Source organism: Ictalurus furcatus, chromosome 17 (assembly GCF_023375685.1).
Source record: "Ictalurus furcatus strain D&B chromosome 17, Billie_1.0, whole genome shotgun sequence".
NCBI lineage: Eukaryota > Metazoa > Chordata > Actinopteri > Siluriformes > Ictaluridae > Ictalurus > Ictalurus furcatus.
Window position 1 is genome coordinate 21589695 of NC_071271.1, and position 24920 is coordinate 21614614.

Here is a 24920-nt window from a genome sequence, read left to right on the forward strand (position 1 = left end):
ACCTGGGAGTAAGCACCTGGGAGTAAGCCGTCGAGTAAGGCTGGATCATCCTCCCACAAGGAGCCTGGATCAATCTCAACCAACAGAGCTGGCACTGGCTGTACCCAGAGGTACCTCCATATGCCTGGTGCTGTTTCATCGGTCTCTGGTGCCTGTGGAGCTCCCCAGACAATCAGCGATACCATCCATGACTGCAGCATCTACAGACCCCAGAATGGTGTTTGCGGTTTGATGATGCTGGACGACGACTGAACTGACTGGCTGTCATCGGACCTGCCTGTGTGATGCTGATTATACAACCAAAACAGAGGAGGTACTTTCAATTACATACTATATATATACAAACATACATACATACACACACACATATAAACTAAAAATTTTAGTAATCCAGTCTGCATTTTGTCTATTTGAAGAATAATGAGATAATGAGAATAAACCCCAAATATAGGATCCTATATTTAGACAGATTATTAATGATTGATTATTAAGGCAAATGTGATCATTAAAGTTTTATCTGAAAAAATACAGTTATATATTCCATGTTTTTTTTCTTTACATATTAATCTCTCCTTATTATTACATGATTTCTCTCATTTAATTGAACTATAATCGGTTCTAAAAGTACACAATGTTCTAAGTTGGATCTTTACATGTTTGCGACCTTATTAACTTCACCATAGCGATTCTCGCGTAGATTTACGCGGAGTGGATTCACAAAGCCATACTACGGCAGTTTCCCAGCGTAAGCCGCTGAACAGAGCCGGACGCTGCGTAAGAAAACTGGCGCTAGCAGCCGAGCGGCGACCGTCAGTGCGAAGAAAATGAAAATGGCTTCAAGAAATTGGGTGTTAAAAACGACACAAACGGGACTTGTTACAAACTTCTAATGCACGATTTTAGGTAAAAAGCTGTCTAATCTCTTCTATAATGTTTACACCTGATGGATGAGGTTTAGAATTTAATTTCAGAATTATATATATTTTTTGCATCGATCGGATTTAAGGAGTTGCCCGGTATTGAAAGCTAACTGACGGTACAGTGCTAGCTTTATACTGAGCTAACAATTACAATATTATGCATGTGGCATGAAAACAGACGCTATTTGTTTTTATTTGTTTAAAGTTTTGTTCATTTTGCGAATGTCTCCAGTTGCTATTTTTTGCTTTCTGTCTTGACTAGCTAGGCTTTATTTTTCCCCTATCCGTATTCCGACAAACTCCACCTTCTGAGCCAGGATTGGCTAGTAATATCCGGCGCGCTGTATTTTAATTAGATAGTCCTCTTATGAATGGAGATACCATCCAATCCCGTCGTAGGAGGCGGGTTTTGTGAAAACGGATGGAATAAAAAAATTATGCTAGTTTGAACTTTGCTAGTTTACCAAATCCGTGGGCCACATATGAATGCAAAAGTGTGTTTGGATAATATTAACATTCAGCTTTAAAAATTAATTATTAAAAATTTCAGCGTTTGTTGGATTGACATCTCTACTTTTATTTGAAATGTTGCTTATATTTAAATTATTTAATTATAGAAAACTGTAGCTGTTTTGCTAGGTGCTTAGCTGCTAAGGCTGAGTCGAACAGCTTGCAGAGAGTTGGATTTATTTTATTGGTTTTAAAACATAAAAAATTTACATGTTTAAAAAATAAATAAATAAGCAGGTCAAATTGCTGTAAACTATTAAAAATGGAGGCAAAATCCACCGTTGTTGTTTTGTCTTGCTAACCGGCTCTCTGTCTAAACTAGCCTCCTAGCTAAACCTGTTATATAAGTTACCTGATTAAATTTTAGATTATAATTTGATAAATATTTATTAATATCGCCAGATAAACAAACTGCATTTGATAATTAATCGTAAATAAGCAATCTGTTCGATATTTAGCTAGCATCTAGAACTTTTCCCTCATTCCTACACATGTTGTACATGTCTGTACATGTCTGTACATGTTTATTAGATTTTATTGTTGCAAGTTTATTATTATTTGTATTTATTGTTTTTTTAATGTTTAATTTTGTTTATTTAATGAATAAACAAAGTTATTAAAGTGGAAGACATCTGGTTCAGGGGCTGCTTTATCTTTTTTTGAGGAATTACTGCTTTAAAAATGATCTAACTAACTAAATAACCGTAGCAAATTAGATTAAAAAGAAACAAATATATATATTAAGAATTAATTAATAAAATAAATGCTGCAAAGACGTATACGGATAATTATTTTACATTACGGAGATCAGAAATGTTTTCTTTAGCAAACCAACGCTCATATTTGCATATTATGATGATTTGAACAATATCTTGTCCTATTTCGCGTTGACTTTACTCGTTTTAAAATCGAGTTTTAGTGCCGTTACCTCACTAGACGACATGGTAACACAACATGTTGTAATTTTAGTTTCTACGGTAACAAGAATACTGATTTTAACAAATCTGTATGAATTCAGAAGCCGGTCTGTGCAAAAAAAACAAAACAAACCACACACGTCTCCAAATGTGAGGGTGCCATTACTTTAATCTTTCGTCAAAACGAAGAGACTTTGGCACATAGACCTTATCACGTGATGTTAAAACGCAACAAACCAAAGAACTTTGTATTTTTTTCCTGCATGTTCTTTTTTTTTTTTAGCATGAAAGGTGTGATAAAGGTAGGGTATGTTAGCGTAAACCCTATGTAGGGAGCGTACGCAGTGAATAGGAAGCCAGCTTGAACGAGCTAAAAATGCGCTTTTGTTGCATTTTAACATAATTTGTTCTTGTATTTTTTAAAAACGTATTTTTAGTAGCACGTTCGCCTCACACCTCCAGGGTTGGGGGTTCGATTCCCACCGTGGACATGCACACACCGTGTGTGTGCGGAGTTTGCATGTTCTTCCCGTGCTGTGGGGGTTTCCTCCGGGTACTCCGGTTTCCTCCCCCAGTCCAAAGACATGCATGGTAATCTGATTGGCATGTCCAAAGTGTCTGTAGTGTATGAATGGGTGTGTGAGTGTGTATGTGATTGTGCCCTGAGATGGATTGGCACCCTGTCCAGGGTGTACCCCACCTTGTGCCCGATGCTCCCTGGGATAGGCTCCAGGTTTCCTCGTGACCCTGAAAAGGATAAGCGGTATAGAAGATGGATGGATGGTATTTTCAGTAACCCTGCGTTCACTAATCGACAGCGATTATTTTAAAAAATGAATAATTTCGGTCACTCTGGTAGGTCACGATAAGTACTTTAGTTGGACTATATATCGTTCCAGAAATAATTGCGATAAACGATATTCTTGTCATTTTAAGACTGTTTTATGCCACCGATATATACGATAATATAATAACATAATAATGCATGTACACCCTTTGAAATCACGACAAACTTTTCATCTTAAGGATGTTCAGATGTTGGGATTGTGATGTGAAAAAATGGTTTTTGTCTTCTGACGAACATATTCTTTAAAGTGCACCTATTATGGATTTTCAAATATTACCTTTCGTGTAGTGTGTTCTGTACGTAGCTGTTTGTGAACGTAAAAATGTCTGAAAGTTTAAAAAAATCAAAGCGCACGACAAACTGAGTTATCGACTCGCAAAAGAAGGAAGTGATTCTGAACAGCTGAAACGAGTCGTTAGTGATTCCAGACTTACTTCCTGTACTAACCTACGTAGGTTTGTAACAAAAAGCCCCGCCTCTGCTCTTCATCGGCTGCTCGCTGACATCGGTAGACCTATCACAACAGACTGGGACATCTGACCAATCAGAGCAGAGTATTTTTTTTTAATCAAAAATCTAAAAGGTGTGCATCATACTTGACACCTACAGGAACACTTTCCAGTGTGACTGTTTTGTGACTGTAAGTCATTCTCTTCAAATGCTATTGAGCTTTAAACTATGATATATTTTGTGTATATGTCCATACGGTATAAAAACATCACAAAGTTTAGATATGATTTGACAGTTTATTTAATTAAATATCAAAAATCTCAAAGGTGTGCATTATAGCTGACACCTAGATGAACACTTTACGGTTGGTTTTATCATCCCCTTCAAATGCTATTGAAGTTAGAAACATGTATAACAATGTCATATGTAACTTTAGAGACGGTCCCTTAATTTGCGCATAGTAACTACTATGTTACTATGCGCAAATTAAGGGACCGTCTCTAAAGTTACATATGACATACGCCCCAGAGTAACATGTTACAATAGTATCGGCAATCCATTGCTCTTCCTGTGAGACCCGGATGTGAAGATTGGAATTTTAAGACCTGAATTTGTGAGGTTGAAAAATAATGTGTTGAAATATTACCTGATGAATAATGAAGATGGTATTTTAACAACTGAATATTTTGGAACCATACTTTAGGAAGGTGAATATGTGTGCATTGAATTTTGAATGCTGGAATTTTTTCAATCAAAATATACAAGCCCAATGAATTGAAGAGGAAACTAATTCAAGCATTGTTATTGCTGTGTTTTTTTTTTCTTTCTTTCAATTTGTGTCAAACCGCTGGGCAGAAAAATTCAAGTATTGTCATTGCGATATGTTTTTATTCAATTTATGTAATTCAACAGGCCATTTTGCCCTGAGGACGTTTGTCACTCTTACATGTCCATATACATAGTGCATAGTGTAAGTGTATAGTACGTCATTTAGGACACAACTTCAGTATTTAGTCTCCGAGGCGTGTTTTCGGAACAGAAGTAACGTCATGAGTAAACGGATCCCGTGTCGCACGCAGACCGTCTAATTAATAACGCGATTCATTGACAACGATTTTCATAATCGGTTATTATCGATTTTATCGACTAGTTGTTGCAGCTCTATTCATAAGACCCAGAAATCAGCTCGTGCAGAAACCAGGCTTGCATAAAGGATATATATATATGTTTTATATACGTTTCTCCATCACCGCTAGCACATTTGTAGCTGTCGTGTGAGATCGGCATTGCTTCACGTCGTCCTCCTATTGGTGGATTTCAGACGAGCGTCGTAGCAGCGCTCACAAATTTCTCGTGCTGACGGCAGGTCTTTGAGCCGTTAATCCGAGCACATCGTACATCATATCCTGTAGAGTATCATGCGCTTTCTGAGACGCCAATCTCCAAACACGATCGTCATCTTCTGCTGTAGAAGTACGACTGTCGACGACTGTCTATGATACTGCGATCATTTCAGAAAACTTCTGACGTTTCGCTGACGAAGCCTCTGTCCTGAGTGAGCACAAAATGAATATCTTCTCATCGAGAAGGCTCTGATCGTGATTTCTGGTTTACTGCGTCTTTATTCTCGCCGTATTTTTACGCTTTGGTCAGAGAGACGCGAGCAGATCGCCGTCCTTTTTAAAACTCCAGAGTCCTTCCAGGGTGGTATCACAGCACTGTTGAAGTCTGGATTCTGATTGGTCGGAAGGTCTTGATGAGTTTTCTAGATCAGCTGTGCTGAGTGTAGCTCGGCGGACGCTCCGTGGGAAACGGATTTATCGCTGATACGGTGAAGTTTTCTGTAAGGAGACGTTTTATTTAACATTTATGGGAAGGCGTCTCCGGTGTCAGAGGTAACGCTGTAGCTTTAAGTTTCCCGACATCTTCAGGACCGAGGAGTTTACGCTTCGTTGCGCATGTTTCTCAGTTGAGAACAGGAACTAAGTTGTTTCTCGGATGTTTCCACAACATTAAATGTAACTATAAATGGATGAAGAGCACGGCATGTCATTCTTCAATGAATAAAAAAAACTTTAATAATTATTGAGAACCTTCGGTATAAGAGGAATAAAGCGCTTCAGAATGTGCTGTTATAGGAAGATAATCGACTCCGGGTTCAAACCCTTCACGTCGATTGTTTTGCTTAAGCAGCTTGTTAGTTATGATTAAATAACTAGTTATTAGTTAGTTATGAATCTTTTTTTTTTTTTTGAAGATTTGAGCTTATCGCGGAGAGGAAGAAAGTCTGATTCGTCTTCTGTGAATGAATCGAGCCTGATTATAACCTCTTAAGCCTTTAGAACCTTGGAATGTAAATGTTTTTTTCCCCTTTCTTGATAGAACAAACCAAACGAAAATTCCCTCCAGGTTTATGTTAATAAAAGGTAAATTAGCGTCATATCGTGTGTAAATTGTTAGTCATAGATCAGCTCACGTTTCCTCACCAACGTCTTGTCCTCCATGTTCGGTTTTCTCGCTTATCTCTGAGAGCAGTGACCCGATTGGTCGGGAGATTTAAAAACGTCCATCTGAGTTTTTTCTTTTCCCGCCATGACCAAAAAGCTTTTCGTAGGATTATATGTAGGACGGGGAAAAAAAGAGCGTTTGTGTGAGAGGTTTAAGTCTACCATGCACATCCGTAAAACGAATTCCCCACCCATGACGCAGTTGTTTAAATGTTGCTTCACTAAAACACCGCTCTATTTTCTTTTGCAGATGCTCATAAACCGTCTCCTGGCTCTAAACCCGAGGAATGAGCGACGCAGTTTCACCAGCTCACCAGGAGGGGGCGACGAGGACGGGACCCTCGACTGGGCCGCGTCTCAAGTCCAGTAGCTAGGATCGTATCCTGATGGCGAAGCAAAAAGATGCTGCTTTGAAACTCGGGAAATCCTGCGTTTTGAACCGGATGGTTATTTTCCGTGGACGCACTCGTACGGCCGATTAAAGACGGTCGACGTTGAAGGTTTTCTCTTCGTACTGCATATCTTCCTCTCCTTCGTCCCTCCTCCTCCGCCCTCCCCCCTTGCCCCCTGTTGTGCTTGACGTTTTGGTGGCTGTGTGGTTTGTATGGCAGCGGCGTAACCGTGGAGAGGCCGGGGTATCACAAGCTTATGGATTTTGATAAGAGAGGTGGCGGTGGAGGTGGAGGGAAAGGGGACGCGGAGGAAGGGAAGAAGATGTCTAAGACCGGAGGGAGCAGGTCCGGTCACACCGGTCGCACTTCGGCGCCCAACTCGGGCGTGCTCATGGTCGGACCAAACTTCCGCGTGGGGAAGAAGATCGGCTGCGGGAATTTCGGCGAACTTCGGCTCGGGAAGAATCTCTACACCAATGAATACGTAGCCATAAAACTGGTAAGAAACGTGTGCTACGGCTTTTTTGGTACGGGTGCACAGCCGTCAGTACCCTTTTATTTCCCCCCCCGGTGAGAACGAGAACGTGTTTTGTTTTCTCGGTACTCAACGATACTGAAACTGAAACGACTTGGTGATCGACTTTAATCAAGTCAGGGAACTTTTTTTTTTAACTCTGTAAAGGTTTTTAGGTTTAAATAGTGGCCCTGAAATGCACAAACATTAGCGAATTGATTTTAAAAGACGACCTACATCAGTTAGCTTGGATTGGGTAGCTAGGATTTCAGCGGGGAATTTTGGACCGGTACCAGTATCGATTAACGATGCATCCCGAATTTCCTGAATATTTAGACGAGTTACTTAATCCTAAAATTAGCTGAACTTGTACTAGAGACTTGTGCTAGAGATTAGGGCTGGGCGATGTGACGATATAACTTCAACATCATGATTCAATTATGTCCCTGTATTTTGTCCCCCCCCCCCCCCTCCCCCCAAGATATCATCATATATTTTTATTACATTTTGAAAGTTTATATATGTAAACTTATATATTATATACAGGTGCATCTGAAAAAGGTGTTAGCTGGTGTGTGGTGGGCGTTCTGGTGCACTATGGCTGCCATCGCATCATCCAGGTGGATGCTACACATCAGTGTGAAGCGCTTTGAATGTCTAGTAAAGCACTATAAAAATGTAACTTTAAAAAAACAAAAATTAGAATATCGTGGAAAAGTCTTTTCCGTAATTTAATTCAAAAAGTGGAACTTTCATATATTCTAGATTCATTACACATAAAGTGAAAAATTTCAAGCCTTTTTTTGTTTTAATCTCGATTACGGCTCACAACTCACGGAAATCAAGCATCCAGTATCTCTAAATATTAGAATGCGGCGTGGCATGGAGGCGATCAGCCTGTGGCACTGCTGAGGTGTTCCGGAAGCCCAGGTTGCTTTGATAGCGGTCTTCAGCTCGTCTGTATTGTTGGGTCTGGTGTCTCTTGTAGATTCTCTATGGGGTTCGGGTCAGGCGAGTCGGCTGGACAATCAAGCACAGTAATACCACGGTCAGTAAACCAGTTACTAGTAGTTTTAGCACTGTGGGCAGGTGCCGAGTGCTGCTGGAAAAGGAAATCAGCATCTCCATAAAGCTCGTCAGCAGATGGAAGCATGAAGTGCTCTAAAATCTCCCGGTAGACGCTGCATCGACTCTCGACTTGAGAAAACACAGTGGACCAACAGCAGATGACATGGCACCTCAAATCATCACTGACTGTGGAAACTTCACACTGGACTTCAAGCAACTCGGATTCTGTTCCTCTCCACTCTTCCTCCAGACTCCAAGTGAAATGCAACGTTTACTTTCATTTACCAACAAACAGCACCGCGAAAGACCGCACAGTTGCAATTTCGCCAGTTCAACTAGTTTTCCGTAAAGAAAGCACAGAAAACTCCGCAAGCCGCATCACAATTAAAAAAAAAAAATCAGCAAAATCAAGCGTAAACATTCTTTTAAAAAAAAAACTGTGAAATCCTGTACGGACCGCACATACAGACTGACTGGGTGCATTTGTTGTTAGAATTTTGTTCTTGTAGTTTAAATCTTCGAAAAATAAATAGTAAAATGTTAACGTTAATGTAAACACGATTAAGGTTGATTTGTTGTTGATTTATTTATTTATTTATTTATTTATTACAGATCTCTTTTTATTTTCCTTTTTTTTCAGCGTTAAAATGTCATTTTTGTAGCCATTGAACAAACTCGCCATCAAACTCGGTTCTTATTTTATTTATTTAATTAATTATTTATTTATTTCCATTTTTGCCGTCAGCTTGTTAGCTAAACTATACGCCGTGAAACGTATCGCGTATCGCAGAAACGTCCTCGAGTACCGAGATGTGACGTTTTCGTCACGTCTGCTCTCATCCCTGACTATAGCTATAACTTCAAACAGTGAATAAAGAAGGAAAAATGTTTTCCACAATGTCACGTACGTATAAAGCGTGGTCTAAACAGGATCTACATTGTTTTTTTTTTTTTTTTTTAATTCATTCTCTTTCTTTCGACGCTGCTGCTAAGACGAGTTGAAAACCGTATCTATCAGTTTATTTCTGTTTAAAGTAATCGGCTCGTGCCGACACACGTTACTCGTGTTCATTCTGTTATTCACACGCATCAGAGATATGAGGGATGATATAAAGCTGTTTATATTAACGTCCATTCCTACTCATTCTGCAGTGGAGACGTCGACACGTTTAACGCTCTTTTCCCCCGAACAGGAGCCGATTAAATCCCGAGCGCCGCAGCTCCATCTGGAGTACCGGTTCTACAAACAGCTCGGTACCTCGGGTGAGTCCGTGTTCATTTCCCTCAACACAGTCACCTGGAGTTAACACCTGTTTATGAAGAGTTTACTGCACTGCCTCTGTCTCTCTCAGCTCAGGCTGACCTCCAGCAGGATTAAACAGCCGAATACCTCCCTTCTAATACCGCAAAATAATCATCATCATAATAATCAGAGGAAGAAGAAGAATGGCCAAACCAACGCTCGTTATTGAGCTGTTTCCGTTTTTATATTTTCTCTCGTGCAACCGTTCTTTCTTTCTGTCTTTCTTTTCTGTTCATGCTTTTTATCTTTCTTTCTTTCTTACATTCTTACTTTCTCTCTCATTTCATTCCTGCTTTTCTTTCTAGCCCTCGTTTCTTCCATTCGTTCTTTATTTCTGCAATTCTAGCTTTCTTTCTCTCTCTTTTTTTGCTTTCTTGTTTCTGTCTTTCTTTCTTGCTTTATTTCTTTCATTCTAGATTTCTTTCTTTCTTTTTTTTTGTTCTTGCATTTCCAGCTTTTTTTTCTTTCTTGCTTTTCATTTTTGCTTTTTCTTGCATTCTTTATTTCCTTCATTCTAGCTTTCTTTCTATCTTACTTTTTTTTTGCCTTCTTGTGTTCAGTCTTTCTACCTTTCTTTTTGTTCTTGCTTGCTTACTAGCTTTCTTTTCTTCCATTCTTTCTTTCTTTCTGTTTTCTTCTTGCATGTCTAGCTTTTTTTTCTTGCTTGCTTTTTCTTCCATTCTTTATCTCTTCCATTCTTTATCTCTTCCATTCTTTCTTCCTTTCTGTTTTCTTCTTGCATGTCTAGCTTTTTTTTCTTGCTTGCTTTTTCTTCCATTCTTTATCTCTTCCATTCTTTCTTTCTTTCTTTCATTTTTTTCGCTTTCGTTCTTTTTTGTTCTTGCATTTCTAGCTTATTTTCTTGCTTGCTTTTTCTCTGATTCTTTATCTCTTTCATTCCAGCTTTCTTTCTTCTTTGTTTGCTTTCTTGCTTCTTGTTCTCAGGCAATCTTTTCTTCCACTTTAAAATTTTTTCTTTCTTATTTCCAACAAAGCCATTTTCTTGTTTCTAGTGTCCTTGATTTCTGTTTTTCTCTTGCTGTCGTTTTTTTAAACATTAACTGGCGTAATAGAACAAGAACAGATAATGATGATGATGATGATGATGATGAGGGTAATCAAAATACAATCTGCCGGACTGTGTGTATAGGATGTGGGTGTTCCCCCCCCCCCCCTCTCTCTCTCTCTCTCTCTGTGTTTCTGTGGAATGGTGTGTGTTGATGTAGAATAGAGATTTGGGGCAGTTTCACGCTATAAACACACTCTCCACATCCTCCTCCTCTGAGCGCGGTGTTAATCAGCGCACGCTCCTCGTGTGTTCGTCCTACGCTCGGCGTGATAAGACCGGAGACAGATTACAGCTCATGTCTGGACGACGCCGACGGAAACGTGTGGGGTTTCCGATCAGACAGAACCGAAACAAACACGACGCTGTGTTTCTGTACGCCAGGCGTGTAGGAATAACACCGAAATAATCATCAGAATGTTGCACACATCCTCTGATTAAAGTGGTTCATTACCATCGGCAGTCAAAATATAACGTTATATTTAAATATAAATTTCAATTTAAAATATAAATTTATATAGCTATAAATACATAATATAGTTTAGCCCCTCCCCCTTTATGATCTAATGCTGAGTCCAATGTTTGCTTGTTTTCATACATTGTAACAAAATTTTGTGTTGTTAATTTGTGTGTGTTTGTGTGTGTGTGTGTGTGTGTGTGTGTGTGTGTGTGTGTGTGTGTTCACAGAGGGTGTTCCTCAGGTGTACTACTTCGGTCCTTGTGGGAAATATAATGCCATGGTGCTGGAGCTTCTGGGGCCGAGTCTAGAGGATCTGTTCGACCTGTGTGACCGAACCTTCTCTCTCAAAACTGTGCTCATGATCGCCATTCAGCTGGTGAGCCTGCAACATCACACACACACACGCACACATGCACATCTGTCACCCGTGACATCATCCGCAGTGCATCGAAATAGTGATTAACACGACCGTTCATTACCATGCAGCATGAATAGTAAATATTCCAGATGTTTTACAGCGCCGCCGCTTGCAGTTACGTAAATGTTTAGCGAGCATCCGTTGTGTTCGGAATGTTTCTACAAGATAACACGGATGGAGTTCGTTCACACCCGCAGCCTGATCTACAGAGACGTGAAGCCGGAGAACTTCCTGGTGGGCCGGCCGGGCAGCAAACGGCAGCACACCATCCACATCATCGACTTCGGCCTGGCCAAAGAGTACATCGACCCCGAGACCAAAAAACACATCCCGTACCGGGAACACAAGAGCCTGACGGGCACGGCGCGCTACATGAGCATCAACACACACCTGGGCAAAGGTACGGAGAAACGAAATATACAGGACGGGTATTGTTTGCTGCTTTAAACTGACTTGTTTTGCAATCTCAAGAGCATCACACACACACACACTCACACACACTCACACACACTCACTCACTCACTCACTCACTCACACTCTCACTCACACATTCACTCACTCACACTCACTCACTCACTCACTCACTCACTCACACACACTCACTCACTCACTCATTCGTATACGTCGTGGTGTTCTCTCCCGCAGAACAGAGCAGGCGGGATGACTTGGAGGCGCTTGGTCACATGTTCATGTATTTCCTGCGAGGCAGTCTGCCCTGGCAAGGCCTGAAGGTACATTGATGACTCGAAATGAATGAATACACACACACACACACACAAGGCACCGTTTCATGCAGCCACATGACATTTAGAGCCTGTCATTTAACATTTTTCTTCTTGACGTATCTCCGAGTTAAACAGCATATTTGTGGGCGGGACTTTGGTGTTATCCTTCAGAATTTGTTTGGTTTGTGAAGAGTGGCGTGTCTTCACTGATTGGTTATTATTATTTTTAGCCCACAGAAATCCGAGGTCGTCCGAGTGTTGTCTTTTGAAAAGGAGCTTAGTACAGATGAAGTGATCGCGATCCAAATATAAACAACATAATGTTATAAAGGTGTAATGTGTTTTTCTTTCTAAACAGCGGGGAATTTTTCCTGACCAATGGTTTTTGTTTTTTTGTTTTTTCCCCCCTAAGTGATCCCGTTGATTAAGTCACTGTGACGTATCTCGGTTAGAGTAACCACCAGCTGCACCAACACCGTCGACTGACCTCGTTTAAAAAATAATAATAATAAAGTGAAAGTTTGGTTGTTTTTTGTGATTTTTTTTGTTATTTTGTGATATTTTGCTTGTAGCTTGTTTTTTTAATAAAGTTCTCATCTCAGAGGCGAGTATAAAAACAATGTGACATTTGGTGGCACTGTTAATGAGAATCTGATTATCTTTCTCTCTTTCTCTCTCTCTCTCTCTCTCTCTCTTTCGCTTTCCTCTTGTCTCACGGTCTTATCTTCAACTTTGCAATCTTTTAGGCCGACACGCTGAAAGAGCGCTATCAGAAAATAGGAGACACCAAAAGAGCGACTCCTATCGAAGTGCTCTGTGAGAGCTTCCCAGGTCAGTTCCATCGACCAGAGATGATAGAGTGACTAACGATGGTGGAACTGTTCCTTCACGACCAGTCTAGTAACACTTAGCGCAGGATGCCTGTCTATCTTTCTTCTTTTGTTTTCTTACAGAGCAAATCCAGTGACCCCCTGTAATGCAGGTAGATGCTAGAGGTCGATAGTGGATTTTACCGATAACCTATTAATCACCCGATTAATTAGTTTTTTAAAAAAAATACTGAATGAAATGATAATGATAAGTCTTTATTGAGCACACATACACTGCATACCCGAGCACGTCAGGAAGTTGGGGTCAGAGCACAGGGTCAGCCATGATACAGCGCCCCTGGAGCAGAGACGGTTAAGGGCCTTGCTCAAGGGCCCAACAGTGGCAGACTGGCAGTGCTGGGGCTTGAACCCCCGACCTTAAGATCAGTAACCCAGTAACCCACCACGCCACCACTGCTGAACTTACAATTACAGAAATAAACTGTACTGACTGTACCGTGAAAATGTACTGTACGTTTTTAAAAATGAAATAAATATATATTAACTGTTAATAAATATTAAAGTAAATTAAACATGTGCATCCAAACTGAACCAAAAAGTAATGCTCTAAATAACAAATAAAAATAGAGACGTCCAAAATTATTTAAACAAAAAACACTTCAAATAACACAACAAAATTTGTCACCGATTAGTTTTTATTTCGCCTCTAGAGGCCGCTCTCTAACGTCTGTCCTGAAGATGTTGGAAAACTTCTTAGCTTTACAGCTTAACCCCTGATTGTAACAAAAGCACTGACACTGGAGACTCCTTCCATAAAAGTCTCCTCATAAAAAGAAAAAAAACCCCACCGTATCAACTATTACACACGTTTTTATATTCTGTTCGCGTCCTCCGTACACGTCCCTGTGAACGAGCTGTTGCTATGGAAACGACAGCATTCGTAACACGAGTGTTGAATTTTCCTTGCGTACGATGTAATCGTGATGTTAAGCGTTATCGCGGACGCTGTGGATGAAAATACGCCGATGCTTATTCTCGAACGCACAGTTATTGGTTTTTGAGTAATAAAGTCACTGTGTCATGCAGAAGAGATGGCCACGTACCTGCGCTACGTCAGGAGACTGGACTTCTTCGAGAAACCGGATTATGACTACTTGCGCAAACTCTTCACGGACCTCTTCGACAGGAACGGCTACGTCTTCGACTACGAGTACGACTGGGTCGGCAAGACTCTGGTACGGCCCGAAGGAGAACTTTTTATGATGTCACAGTTCGTTAACGTATATTCGCTTGGGCTTTTTACCGTATATTCTGGATCGAGACACTTTTTTTTTTTTTTTTTTTGCCGAGAAATACGGTAATGCCGTCTTTGAAATTGTAAAACGTGATGTTCGGGTGTTAATTTATCTGTGGAAGCCCGTTTCTACCACCGAGGGGGGGGGAAGTAAAAAAGGTCATTGCGACTTTAAATCTCAATAATAATAGTAATAATAATAATCATAATAATAAACTTTTATTTTTATATAGCACCTTTAAATCTTGTTTGTTTTTTTTTGTGATGTTTGTTCAGCCGACTCCAATAGGACCCATTCCCACTGACGCACCGATCCAGTCCGGCAGCAGAGATAAAGCACAGCAGCAGACCAAAAACCAGGTGAAAACACACACACACACACTTCTCACTACTGTACGCACTAAAATAAGTGTCGGTTAAGATTACTCTACTGTCAGCTTCACCTGTAAGAGTGGATATATAATATATAATAAGGGTAAAGTATCATTTTGTTACACATCTAACCGTGTCCGTGTTTATTTATTTTGGCCCGTCTTTACAAAGGGTGCCAATAATTCTAGAGCTGACTATTCTTCCAAATGTCTTTTTTTTTTTTCCCCCCTTCTTAAAAACATTTCTGTTTATTTTAGGGCAGATTATACACTCTCTTATATTCACACAGGTGTTCTGAAATATTTTGTCCGAACGTAAAAGCCGACGGTAGGATCGGTAAGGGCGACCAATCAAAACGAAGATAGCAACTAAGCAAAAAAAAAAAAAAAAAATTCGTGAAGGTCCGGCTACGTAAAATTCCTGGCTTGGAAAAGTCTGTATGAGCGAGTTATAACACATAACCGTTACTGATTAGTGCGTGGCTGTAGATTAGACATGGGTGTAACCCTCCTGTTATGTTACGGGTCAGTCTGATGTTTGCTCACGTTTCTGTCCATGCGAGGGGGGGGGGGAGGGCAAGGAAAACGTAATGTTTAATCAGGCCAGAGAAGGTCGCTGCTAGGTGGAAGTCACCCAGATGTTTTTTCCCCTCAGTGTTGCATGACGCACATCTGGGGGGAAAAAACGTTATGTTTTCCGCACATTAACGCCGGCGAGAAATGCGCTGTACGTAGTGGCGTGATCATGTGATCGGTTCTTCTATCCGGATGTGAGCGGGAGGAATTAAAACAGGTTTAACTGTACGTTATTTTTAAAAAGCGATTATTTTGAATATATTTTTTTTTCTTGTGTTGACGATCACAGCTACAAATAGCTACGAGTAAGTCAGTTGATTGAACAGTAAATGTATTTTTCACTACGTTCATAGACAGTTGATCACATATGCATACACTTAGGGTTGTGTTTTTTCTTTCTTATTAGCACTGTCGGCTCCTCTGTGGCAGTTTGCTCGTTCATAAACTAATACTGTGATCGTTTCAATTTTTATTATTTTCTAAATGTATATTTTGTGGGGGTTTTCTTTCATGTTTTTCCCAACCCCATGTTACACAAGATCAACCAAGCAGGGAGCGTGAAGGCTAGCACGTGCTTCCTCCGAGACACTTCCTTTTCGATCTGCGTAACGCACTCGGAGGAAATCGCAAGACGCCTACGATTGGCTGGTGTCGCTCTGATTGACAGGAGAGAGAGAGAGAGAGAGAGTGTATCGGTGCGTTCATGTTTGTCGGAAAGATCGTAGTAACGACTTGAACGCCACCACAAAGTCGTATTTACGAGCGGGGGGGGATCTCTGGGTTTTCTTCAAGTTCTTTAAGAGTTTCCGAGTCGGGGGGGGGGGTGTGTCAGTAAGAAAACGTTTGCGGCGTCTGTAGTCGACGCGAAATCTGTTGAAATCGAACGTTTGCTCGTCCCAGATGCTGATTTCGGTCGTCATGCGTTTGGTTTCTGCAGCAAGTTATCGAAATACAAGCGAATCGGTTAACGTTTAAGCACCTTGGCGTAATAAAACACGCGACCTGCCTGCGTAAAGCACGATCACGTTGTACAATTACGGTGTAAAACATAACGATAAAGTTTACAGTGGCTTCATAAACTGATTAAAAACATTACGAAGCAAAACACAGTCTCTGTTCTTCGTTTTCTAGAAGTAGAGTTTTAAAAAACCCATCTCGCTTCGACCAAAGTGACCCGAACGCACCTGACGTCGTAAACACGGACGCACGGTGTGCCCCTCCCATCCGTATTTCCCGAGCGGTGCAGCAGAAAAGCTCAGATTTCAGGTTTTCCATACAAAACCCAGACTTCCTGGTTCCTGGACCCCAGGCCAGGATTGTTTTGTTTAGTTTTTTTGTGAATTTTGTTTTCCAACCATGTTCCACTCCTCGATCATCCTTTTTGTTTTGATTGGTCACCTGACTAAACTAGCCAAGATCGTTTCCAAGTCATTTACAGGAAGTGAGAGCGCGAGAGAGAGAGATATTCACGCTATGTTTTGATGTGTATGAACTGTACACAGAGTGTTTGAGCAGGTCCCCACACGCCTCTCTGCACGTCGGGCTCTTTCTCTTTTTCTCCTCTTCCTCTTTTCTCTGTCCTCTGTTAGCCAGAGCGCTCTGCTTCTGCATGGGAAATGTTCCTCTTTCTGCGTTTTTAAATTTATTTTTATTTTGTTTTGTTTTGTTTCCTTTTACACCCTCGCATCGCCGACCACATAACACCCGCCCTCCGCCCCTTCCCCCTTCCCCCAGTCTCCTGAACCAAAAGGAAGTGAATCCCAGCCGACTCCTGTGACCAACAGGGAGCTCCTGGGCTCGCATCTCACCGCTGATAGGCTGGGGGGCTCTGTGCAGGTACTGGGAAGGGGGTGGGGGGGTGTGTGTGTGTGTGTGTGTGTGTGTGTGTGTGTACATGCGTGTGAGAGTGAGTGCGCTGCTTTGCTTAGCATCTTTGTCGATCTCACACGCTTTCTCTCTGTACGTCGCTGTTCCTCTGCGGCTCTTACAAAATATGTTTCCGTCTAAAAGAATGTGTTTCAAAACATTTCAATATTTGTGCTCATGCACTCGTACGGAATTCTCTGATGAGGTCACGGCGGCGATCTGGATGCGGTTCATGATTAATCGTAGCGAAAAAGATGAGGAACTGCAGCGTCTTATAACAGTCAAGTGATCAAAAAACGTCCTAAACATAAATACTCACACTCACACACTCACTCACACACACACACACACACACACACACCAGTTTCTCCATTACACAAGTGACTTGTGAAAGGACTCTAACCCTACCCCTTCACCGAGACTACATATTATGCTGCTGTTGCTTGTGTCCTTCACACACACATTCACTCACTCTCTCTCACACACACACACACACACACACATCCTCGCTCTCTCTCACACACACTTGCTCTCTCACTCACACACACACACACACTCACTCACCCTCTCTCTCTCTCTCTCTCACACATACACACACACACACACTCACTCACTCTCTCTCTCTCTCACACACACTCACTCTCTCTCTCTCTCACACTCACTCTCTCTCTCTCACACACACACTCACTCACTCTCTCTCACACACACACTCACTCACTCTCGCTCTCTCTCACACACACACTCTCTCTCTCACACACACTCTCTCTCTCTCTCTCTCACACACACACACACACTCACTCACTCTCGCTCTCTCTCACACACACTCTCTCCCTCACACACACTCACTCACTCTCTCACACACACACACACACACACACTCACTCTCTCTCTCACACACACACACACACTCACTCACTCTCTCTCTCTCTCACACACACTCACTCTCTCTCTCACACACAACTCACTCATTCAATCTCTCTCTCACACACACATACACACTCACTCACACACACACACACACACCCTCATTCTCTCTCACACACACTCACTCTATCTCTCTCTCTCACACACACACAGAAAAAAACAGTAGTGTTATAGTTTTAACTGTAAAAGTATTTTAAAAAATAAATATTCTGAGAGCGTGTTTGCTTGCAGTACCCACACCTAGACTGAAGTAGAAATAAAATGCATCTGCTACTATCTCACACACACACAAACACACACACACCCTCCTTCTTCTTTCTGCTTCCTCTTTTCTGTGTGTGTGTGGTGGTGGGTTTTTTTTTTCCTTCTGTGTTTCCTTCTTCCTCTCCCTCGCTTCTCTCTAAGGATCAGGTTTTACTTTTAGTGATCTGGTGACCTCGCCGTGACCCGGCGCTCGCACCAGCAAAAAAAAACCAAAAGAACACGGGGTTAATCCTTAATTTAATGAACTCATTAATGAATCCCTGTTTGAATGGTCAGGTTGTAACGTATACAGGTTTCACACAGGTTGCTGTTTCATCCACATTCCCAGATTCCTAGTATTTCAGAGCAGAGTTATACACTAAAGCCCTGTTCGGATTGGATTAGTTCATCAGACAGACTGTAATATGTTTTTGTTTATTTTTGTGAAACACATCCGGACGGCAGTAACACGGCCGCACGAGTGAGGAGAGAGAGGCTAGCAGGTTGTATTTTCTGAAAACATTGATCTTTGCGTCATGCGGTCGGTCACATGATCACGCTCCGTTCAGAACATGGCGTCCAAGGGGGTGGAAGAAGCGCCAGAGTAGAGGCGAGGCGAGGCGCTGGAGCTTATTTCATTTTGGGTCGAACCAAAATTCCAGGAACAATCGGAAAACACAATTCATAATCTCAGCGTATCAGAAAGCAGGAAGTGTTTAATGTCCGGGGGAGGGGCGCTTATACACACACGTATCTGGAGTAAAGCGCTGAGTGAGGACGAGTGAAAAACTGCCAGCCTGTAGTTCGCTCAGAGGAGGACGAAGAAGAACACTTACAGATATGATTTAATATTGATCTTCAGAAAAGAAATGAGAGAGAGAGGAAGAAGGAGAGAAAGCAAAGGGTCGTGGAAAGAGAAAGAAAGAAATAAAGAGGAGGAAAGAGAAAAGAAAAGAAGGAGAGAGAGAAAGGGAGGAGGAAAGAGAAGGAGGAGAAAGAGAGAGTGAGACAAAGAGGGAGGAAGGAAGAAAGAAAAAGAGAGGAGGAGAGAGAAAGGGAGGAAGGAAGAGAGGAGGAACAAAAGAAATAAAGTGAGGAGGAAAGAGAAAAGAGAAGGAAAAAGGAGGAAAGAAGAAAGGAGGAGAGAGTGAGTGAGGTGGATGGGAAGGAAGAAAAGGAGGCGAGAGAAAGGGAGGAAGGAAGAAAGTCACAGGAGGAAAGACAGAAAAAGGAGAGGGGGAGAGAAAGGGAGGAAGGAATGAAGAAAAGGAAAGGGAGGTGGAAAGAAAAAGAGAAATAAAGAGAGGAAGAAGGAAAGAAAAGAAAGGAGGAAAGAGAAAGGGAGCAAGAAAGAAAAGGGAGAGGATGGGAGCAAGAGATGAGGAAGGAAAGAAAAAGAGAGTAGAGAGAGAGACAGGAAGAAAGAGAGATCGAGCGAAAGAAAGGAAGAGAGGAGGGAAGAGGAAAACTCTGACATGACTGATCCAGATGTAAATAAAGTGATAGGCTTGCAGCAGTAAAACAGGAAGTGACCTCGAGACCGCGTGTGAATTTAATCCAGTCTGAATAGGGCTTTTTAACATCGCTGTTTAACCCTGCAGTCACACTATCGCTTTTATTATTTATGATCTATTATTTATAGTCTCTTATGGACATGTGGAAGTAAGTAAATGTACATTAGATATATCCTGTAAAGCTAGCGAGTTAAACACAAGATAAATAATCAGTATTTATTTAAGAGTTTATTTGGCAAGCTAACTGTGCTAGCTACTGACACTCCGCAGAGGCACCAGCGACCTCTGCTACTTCCTTCTTAAGCTTTATTTTTCTTCTTAACGTCTCCACACGCAGGTTAGGTCAGACAGGATAAAAACCAGCCCAGCATTAGACGTTTTCCTTCCGTCGTCGCGTGTCAGACAGTAAACATGAAGTAACTGAAGTAACAGCAGACCGCACCCACCGTACGATTGGTACGAGGACGAGGTCATTTGAGGCGGTCCGAGTTGGAATTGTTTTGAGTGTAGGGTTGGACAAGACGGACATTTTCGTGATTAAGATCGTTACCGGTACTGCAGGACAAACTCTATACCGCTGTACACCAGCAGGAGGCGCCGAAGCGCAGTGTCAAAACCTGGCCCAAAGTAGTGGAAAATAAAAGTGACCGGCAGGTTAAAGCCGGTTATACGGAATGAATGGGAGGGTCCGTGTAATATGGTGTTGTGTGGTAATGATAAATGTGTCTCAGAGCTCTATACAGAAGTGCACACGCGTCTAAGCGCTTATACTGTTTTTACTTTTAAATGTTCAGGTCATGAGTTCTACCAACGGCGAAGTGAACACGGACGATCCCACAGCGGGTCATTCGAACGCCCCCATCACTGCTCCTGCTGAGGTCGAGGTCACCGACGATACAAAGTAAGCCCTTTGTCTGTCGTTTCAGCAGAATTTGTATCTGATTAAAAAAGAACTTGCAGGAAGATCCAGATATTCATAGATGTGATTTAATGTTGATATTTAGAAAAGAAAGAAAGAAAGAGAGGAAGGAACGGGCGGTGGAAATGGAAAGAAAGGTCGAAATAAATAGAGGAGGAAAGAAAGAAAAGTAAGACGAGAAAAAAGGAAGAAAGAAAGGGAAAAAAAGAGGCGGAAGGAAGGGGAGAGAGAGGAGGAAAAGATGAGGAAAGAAAATAGTGGAGGTAAGAAAGAAAGAGAAGGAATGAGAGGCAGGAAGAGAAAGAAAGAAAGAGAGGAGGAAAGAATGAAGGAAAAGGAGGAGAGAGGGAGGAAGGAAGAAAAGAGCAGGGGAGAGAGGAAGGAAAAAAGTTAGGAAGAAGGAAAGATAGAGAGAAAGGGGGGAAAGAGGTGGAAAGAGAAATAAAGGGGATGGGGAAAAAAGAAAGGAGGAGCGAGAGAGAGAAAGGGAGGCAGGAAGAGAAAGAAAGAAAGAGGAGGAAAGAATGAAGGAAAAGGAGGAGAGAGGGGGGAAGGAAGAAAAGAGCAGGGGAGAGAGGAAGGAAAAAAGTTAGGAAGAAGGAAAGATAGAGAGAAAGGGGGGAAAGAGGTGGAAAGAGAAATAAAGAAATAAAGGGGATGGGGGAAAAAGAAAGGAGGAGCGAGAGAGAGAAAGGGAGGAAGAAAGAGAATGAAAGAGAGAGAAAGAGTAGTAAAGAAAGGAGAAGCGAGAGAGACAGAAGGGGAGGATGGAAGAAAAGAAGAAGAGAATGAAAGTGGCAGAAAGAGAGGAGGAGAGAAAGGGAGGGAGGAAACGAAGAGAGGAAGAAATAAGAAAAGGAGAAGCGAGAGAAACAGACAGGGAGGAAGAAAGAAAAGAAAGGAGGAGAGAGAAAAAGGGAGGAAGGATGGGAGAAGGAAAGGCGGAAGAAAGAAAGGGAAGGAAATGGGCAGAAAGAGAAAGTAGAAGCGAGAGATGGAAAGGGAGGAGGATGGAAAGGAAAAAGAGAGGAGGGGTGAGAGAAAGGGAGGAAAGAAAGAAAGAAATATATGAATAAGTGGATGGATATTTTGGTCCTTGAGGAAAAGTTTACGTTTATTGTGGCGTAATGATTTTATTTCATTCTAATAATTCAAAATAAATAAATCATGACTTAAAAATAGCATTTAGTTTTACATTCTTCACCATCACCATCTTCATCATCTGCTTCATCGTACACATTTCTTTCCTCTTCCTCGGTCACGCCGAGGATATACCGAGGTAGAGACGAATTTAAACAGAATGTTCCGGAGTGTTTTCTTCCTCTTACACCACAGCAAACTGATTTATTAAGGAGTCACGCCTTGTACTTCTTATCCGTTTATAGTTGCATTTAAACAGTCGCTCCCTCACAAGCTTCCCGTCATCTCTCTCTCTCTCTCTCTCTCTCTCTCTCTGTGAAGTTAATAAGAATAAGACCGAAAGTGTAAAGCGTAAACTCGTCCATCCCGAAGATGTCAGAAAACCTGAAGATGTTCCAGCTCCACCTCTGACTGCCGCTGGAGACTCCTTCTGTAGACGTCACCGTACTGACCATCTCGCACCATTTTTTATTTATTTATTTTTACACTCATTTCTGCTGTGAACGAGCTGTTGCCATAGAAACGATAAGGTGCTAATATAAAGGTGCGATCTGTCAGAGCTGCTGTTCTAGAACATTAATCGACACCTTCTGACTTCTTTCAGGTGCTGCTGCTTTTTTAAGCGGAGGAAGAGGAAAGGCCTGCAGCGGCACAAGTGAAGAGTGGAAGGGTGGAGAGAGAGAGAGAGAGGACTGGAGTGTGGAGCGCTCCTTTATCGTGTGTGTGTGTGTGTGTGTGTGTGAGAGAGAGAGAGATATGAACGTGAACGCAGATGGACAGTTTAATCCTGTATTTTAGATCACATTATCAGAGGACTTAAAGCAAATGTTTAAACGATGAGTGTTTTTAATTTTATGGGATCAAAGTAAGAAACTGAGGGGAGGAGACTACAGACTGTGATGCTCCGAGTCAGGAAACGTCCGGAAACGTCCGGAAACGCAAACCGGAATCGCTCTGCTTCTGTAAATTGTCTGGGTTTTTTTTTTGTTTTGTTTTGTTTTTAATGTAATTTAAAATGAAGATGTTTTGGAGCTCTGCTTATCCCTGAGTTGAACCTTTTTATTCGTGTTGTAGTGTTGTTGTTTTTTTTCTTTTTAGTTTTTTTTAATTCTCTTTTGTGTCCTATTTTATTTTTCCTGTCAGCATGGATGATGTAGCACAGTGGCTGGACTCATGTACTGTGGAAGACTGAGAGAAAGACACGCCCTTCGTCTCAATACTGTTTTTAATACACACACACACACATGTGCACACACACACACACACACACACACACACACACACCGGCTTTATAACCCACTTCACCTGACCGTGTTTTGATTTCTCAACAGGAAGAACACCGTAGCTGAGTTTCTTAGAAAGGTGTTACCCCCTTTTTAAAAAATAAAATAATAATAATAATTTATATTATAAATAAACACACGCATACACAGTCATGTCTACTTCACAATGTGCTGGATAGCTAAAATAACTTAACAAAGATGCAGTACTTCTCCTGAGTTGTTTATGGAAGTCCAACAAGGAAGTGCATTGTTCTGTCCTGTAACTTGAGATACGTCAAAAGTTGTTTTATTAAGATCACAAGAGTTCCAAATAGATGCGTAAGGCTGAAGAGTAGCCGTCCAGCGAACTTACTGCTTACTGTATCCAGCTAACCTTTATCCAGCTCACCATATCCAACCAACCTTATCCAACTAACCTATCCAACTATCCTTATCCAGCTCACCGTATCCAACTAACCATATCCAACTGACCCTATCCAACTAACCTTAACCAGCGGACCCTATCCAACTAACCTTAACCAGCTAACCTTATCCAACTAACCTTAACCAGCTAACCTTATCCAACTGACCCTATCCAACTAACCTTAACCAGCTCACCTTATCCAACTAGCCCTATCCAGCTATCCTTATCCAGCTAACCTTTATTAAGCTATAAATTTCTCATTAGTTTATACTAGAACTACAGCCCAAATAGATGCGTAAGCCTGAAGAGTAGCCATCCAGTTAAACTTGCAGCTTAACATATCCAGCTAACCTTTATTAAGCTAGAAATTTCTCGTTTATCCTAAGGTTCAAGCAGTAGCCACCCAGCAAACTGCAAATCCAACTACTTTCATCCAGCTAACTTTACCAAGATGCGAAAGGCTACAGGGTAGATACCCAGCGAAGTTTATCCGACTTTACTTTTACCCAGCTAACTTTATTCAGCTGTCAGTTTCTCACAACTACAGCCCAAATATATATACAGGCTTAAAGGGTAGCTTTCCGGCTAACCTCGTCCAGATGAACTTAATTTATGACTTCGTTTTAGATCATTTCATCCAGCTAACTCACTCATCTATCCAGCTATCTTCATCTAGCTATCCTCATCCAGCTACACTTTATCCAGCTAATTTCATCAAGCTATCTCGCTAACTTTATCCAACTCATTTTACCCAACTAACTTTATCTGACTAATCTATATCTAGCTAACCTTATCATCTACTTATCCATCTATCAGTTTCTCAGTCATTTATCCTACGACTACATGATACGCCGTTATCGCAATAGCAAAGTTAATAAAATTTTGATTTTTATCAGTTGATCTTTTCAAAGCTACATCTTCAGATGTCCTCGGCTAATTGTTTAGTTTGTTATTTCAGTAAAACTCAACTCAACATCATGAGAACAATAATGCCACAGAAACAATAACACTAATCCTGCTTTCACACCAGCAAGCAACCAGTCAATGATCTCGCTCTTGTGGGCGTGGCCTGTCCAGCGAATTCTAAGCTCCAGTATGAAATGGTAGACGCTAAACACCGCACAGACGGCTGTATGATTAATACACGTCACTCTGTTCGTTTTTCTTTAAAACATATTTGAATGCTGTAATAAAAACTTAGGAAAATATAAAGCTGCATTTATAAGTACATTTTATTTATTCAGTTTGCGTAAAATTGAGCAAGATCTCCTTTGCTGTTTGCTAGTTTGAACGCTAGGTAAAACTAAAGGGATAGTTATCAGAATATATTAACATTAGCATGTGAGCTAGCGTGGATTCTGAGTGGTTTATTCTGTGACCTTGATAATCTCGAGCTAACAGGACGGAAGTGGACTTTTTTTGGACTTCCATGCTAGTCGTCTTCCTACAACTTGATTTAA

General features: G+C 41.4%; 1 protein-coding gene across 4 annotated transcripts; it reads left to right on the forward strand.

Moving 5' to 3' along the window:
* Window positions 1-799: 799 nt before the first annotated feature.
* LOC128621238 (casein kinase I) lies at window positions 800-22980 on the forward strand. Of its 4 annotated transcripts, none has more exons than XM_053646850.1 (12): window positions 800-903; window positions 6402-7042; window positions 9319-9388; window positions 11182-11330; window positions 11538-11772; window positions 12018-12103; window positions 12844-12928; window positions 14014-14162; window positions 14498-14581; window positions 16903-17004; window positions 20510-20616; window positions 22379-22980. In XM_053646850.1, exons 2-12 carry the CDS (start codon window positions 6800-6802, stop codon window positions 22431-22433), a joined length of 1365 nt encoding a protein of 454 aa, XP_053502825.1. In that variant the 5' UTR covers window positions 800-903; window positions 6402-6799; the 3' UTR covers window positions 22434-22980. The 4 variants fall into 4 exon arrangements, with proteins under 4 accessions (XP_053502825.1, XP_053502826.1, XP_053502827.1 ...); XM_053646851.1 differs by having other exon boundaries at window positions 14017-14162; XM_053646852.1 differs by lacking the exon at window positions 16903-17004.
* Window positions 22981-24920: the final 1940 nt, after the last annotated feature.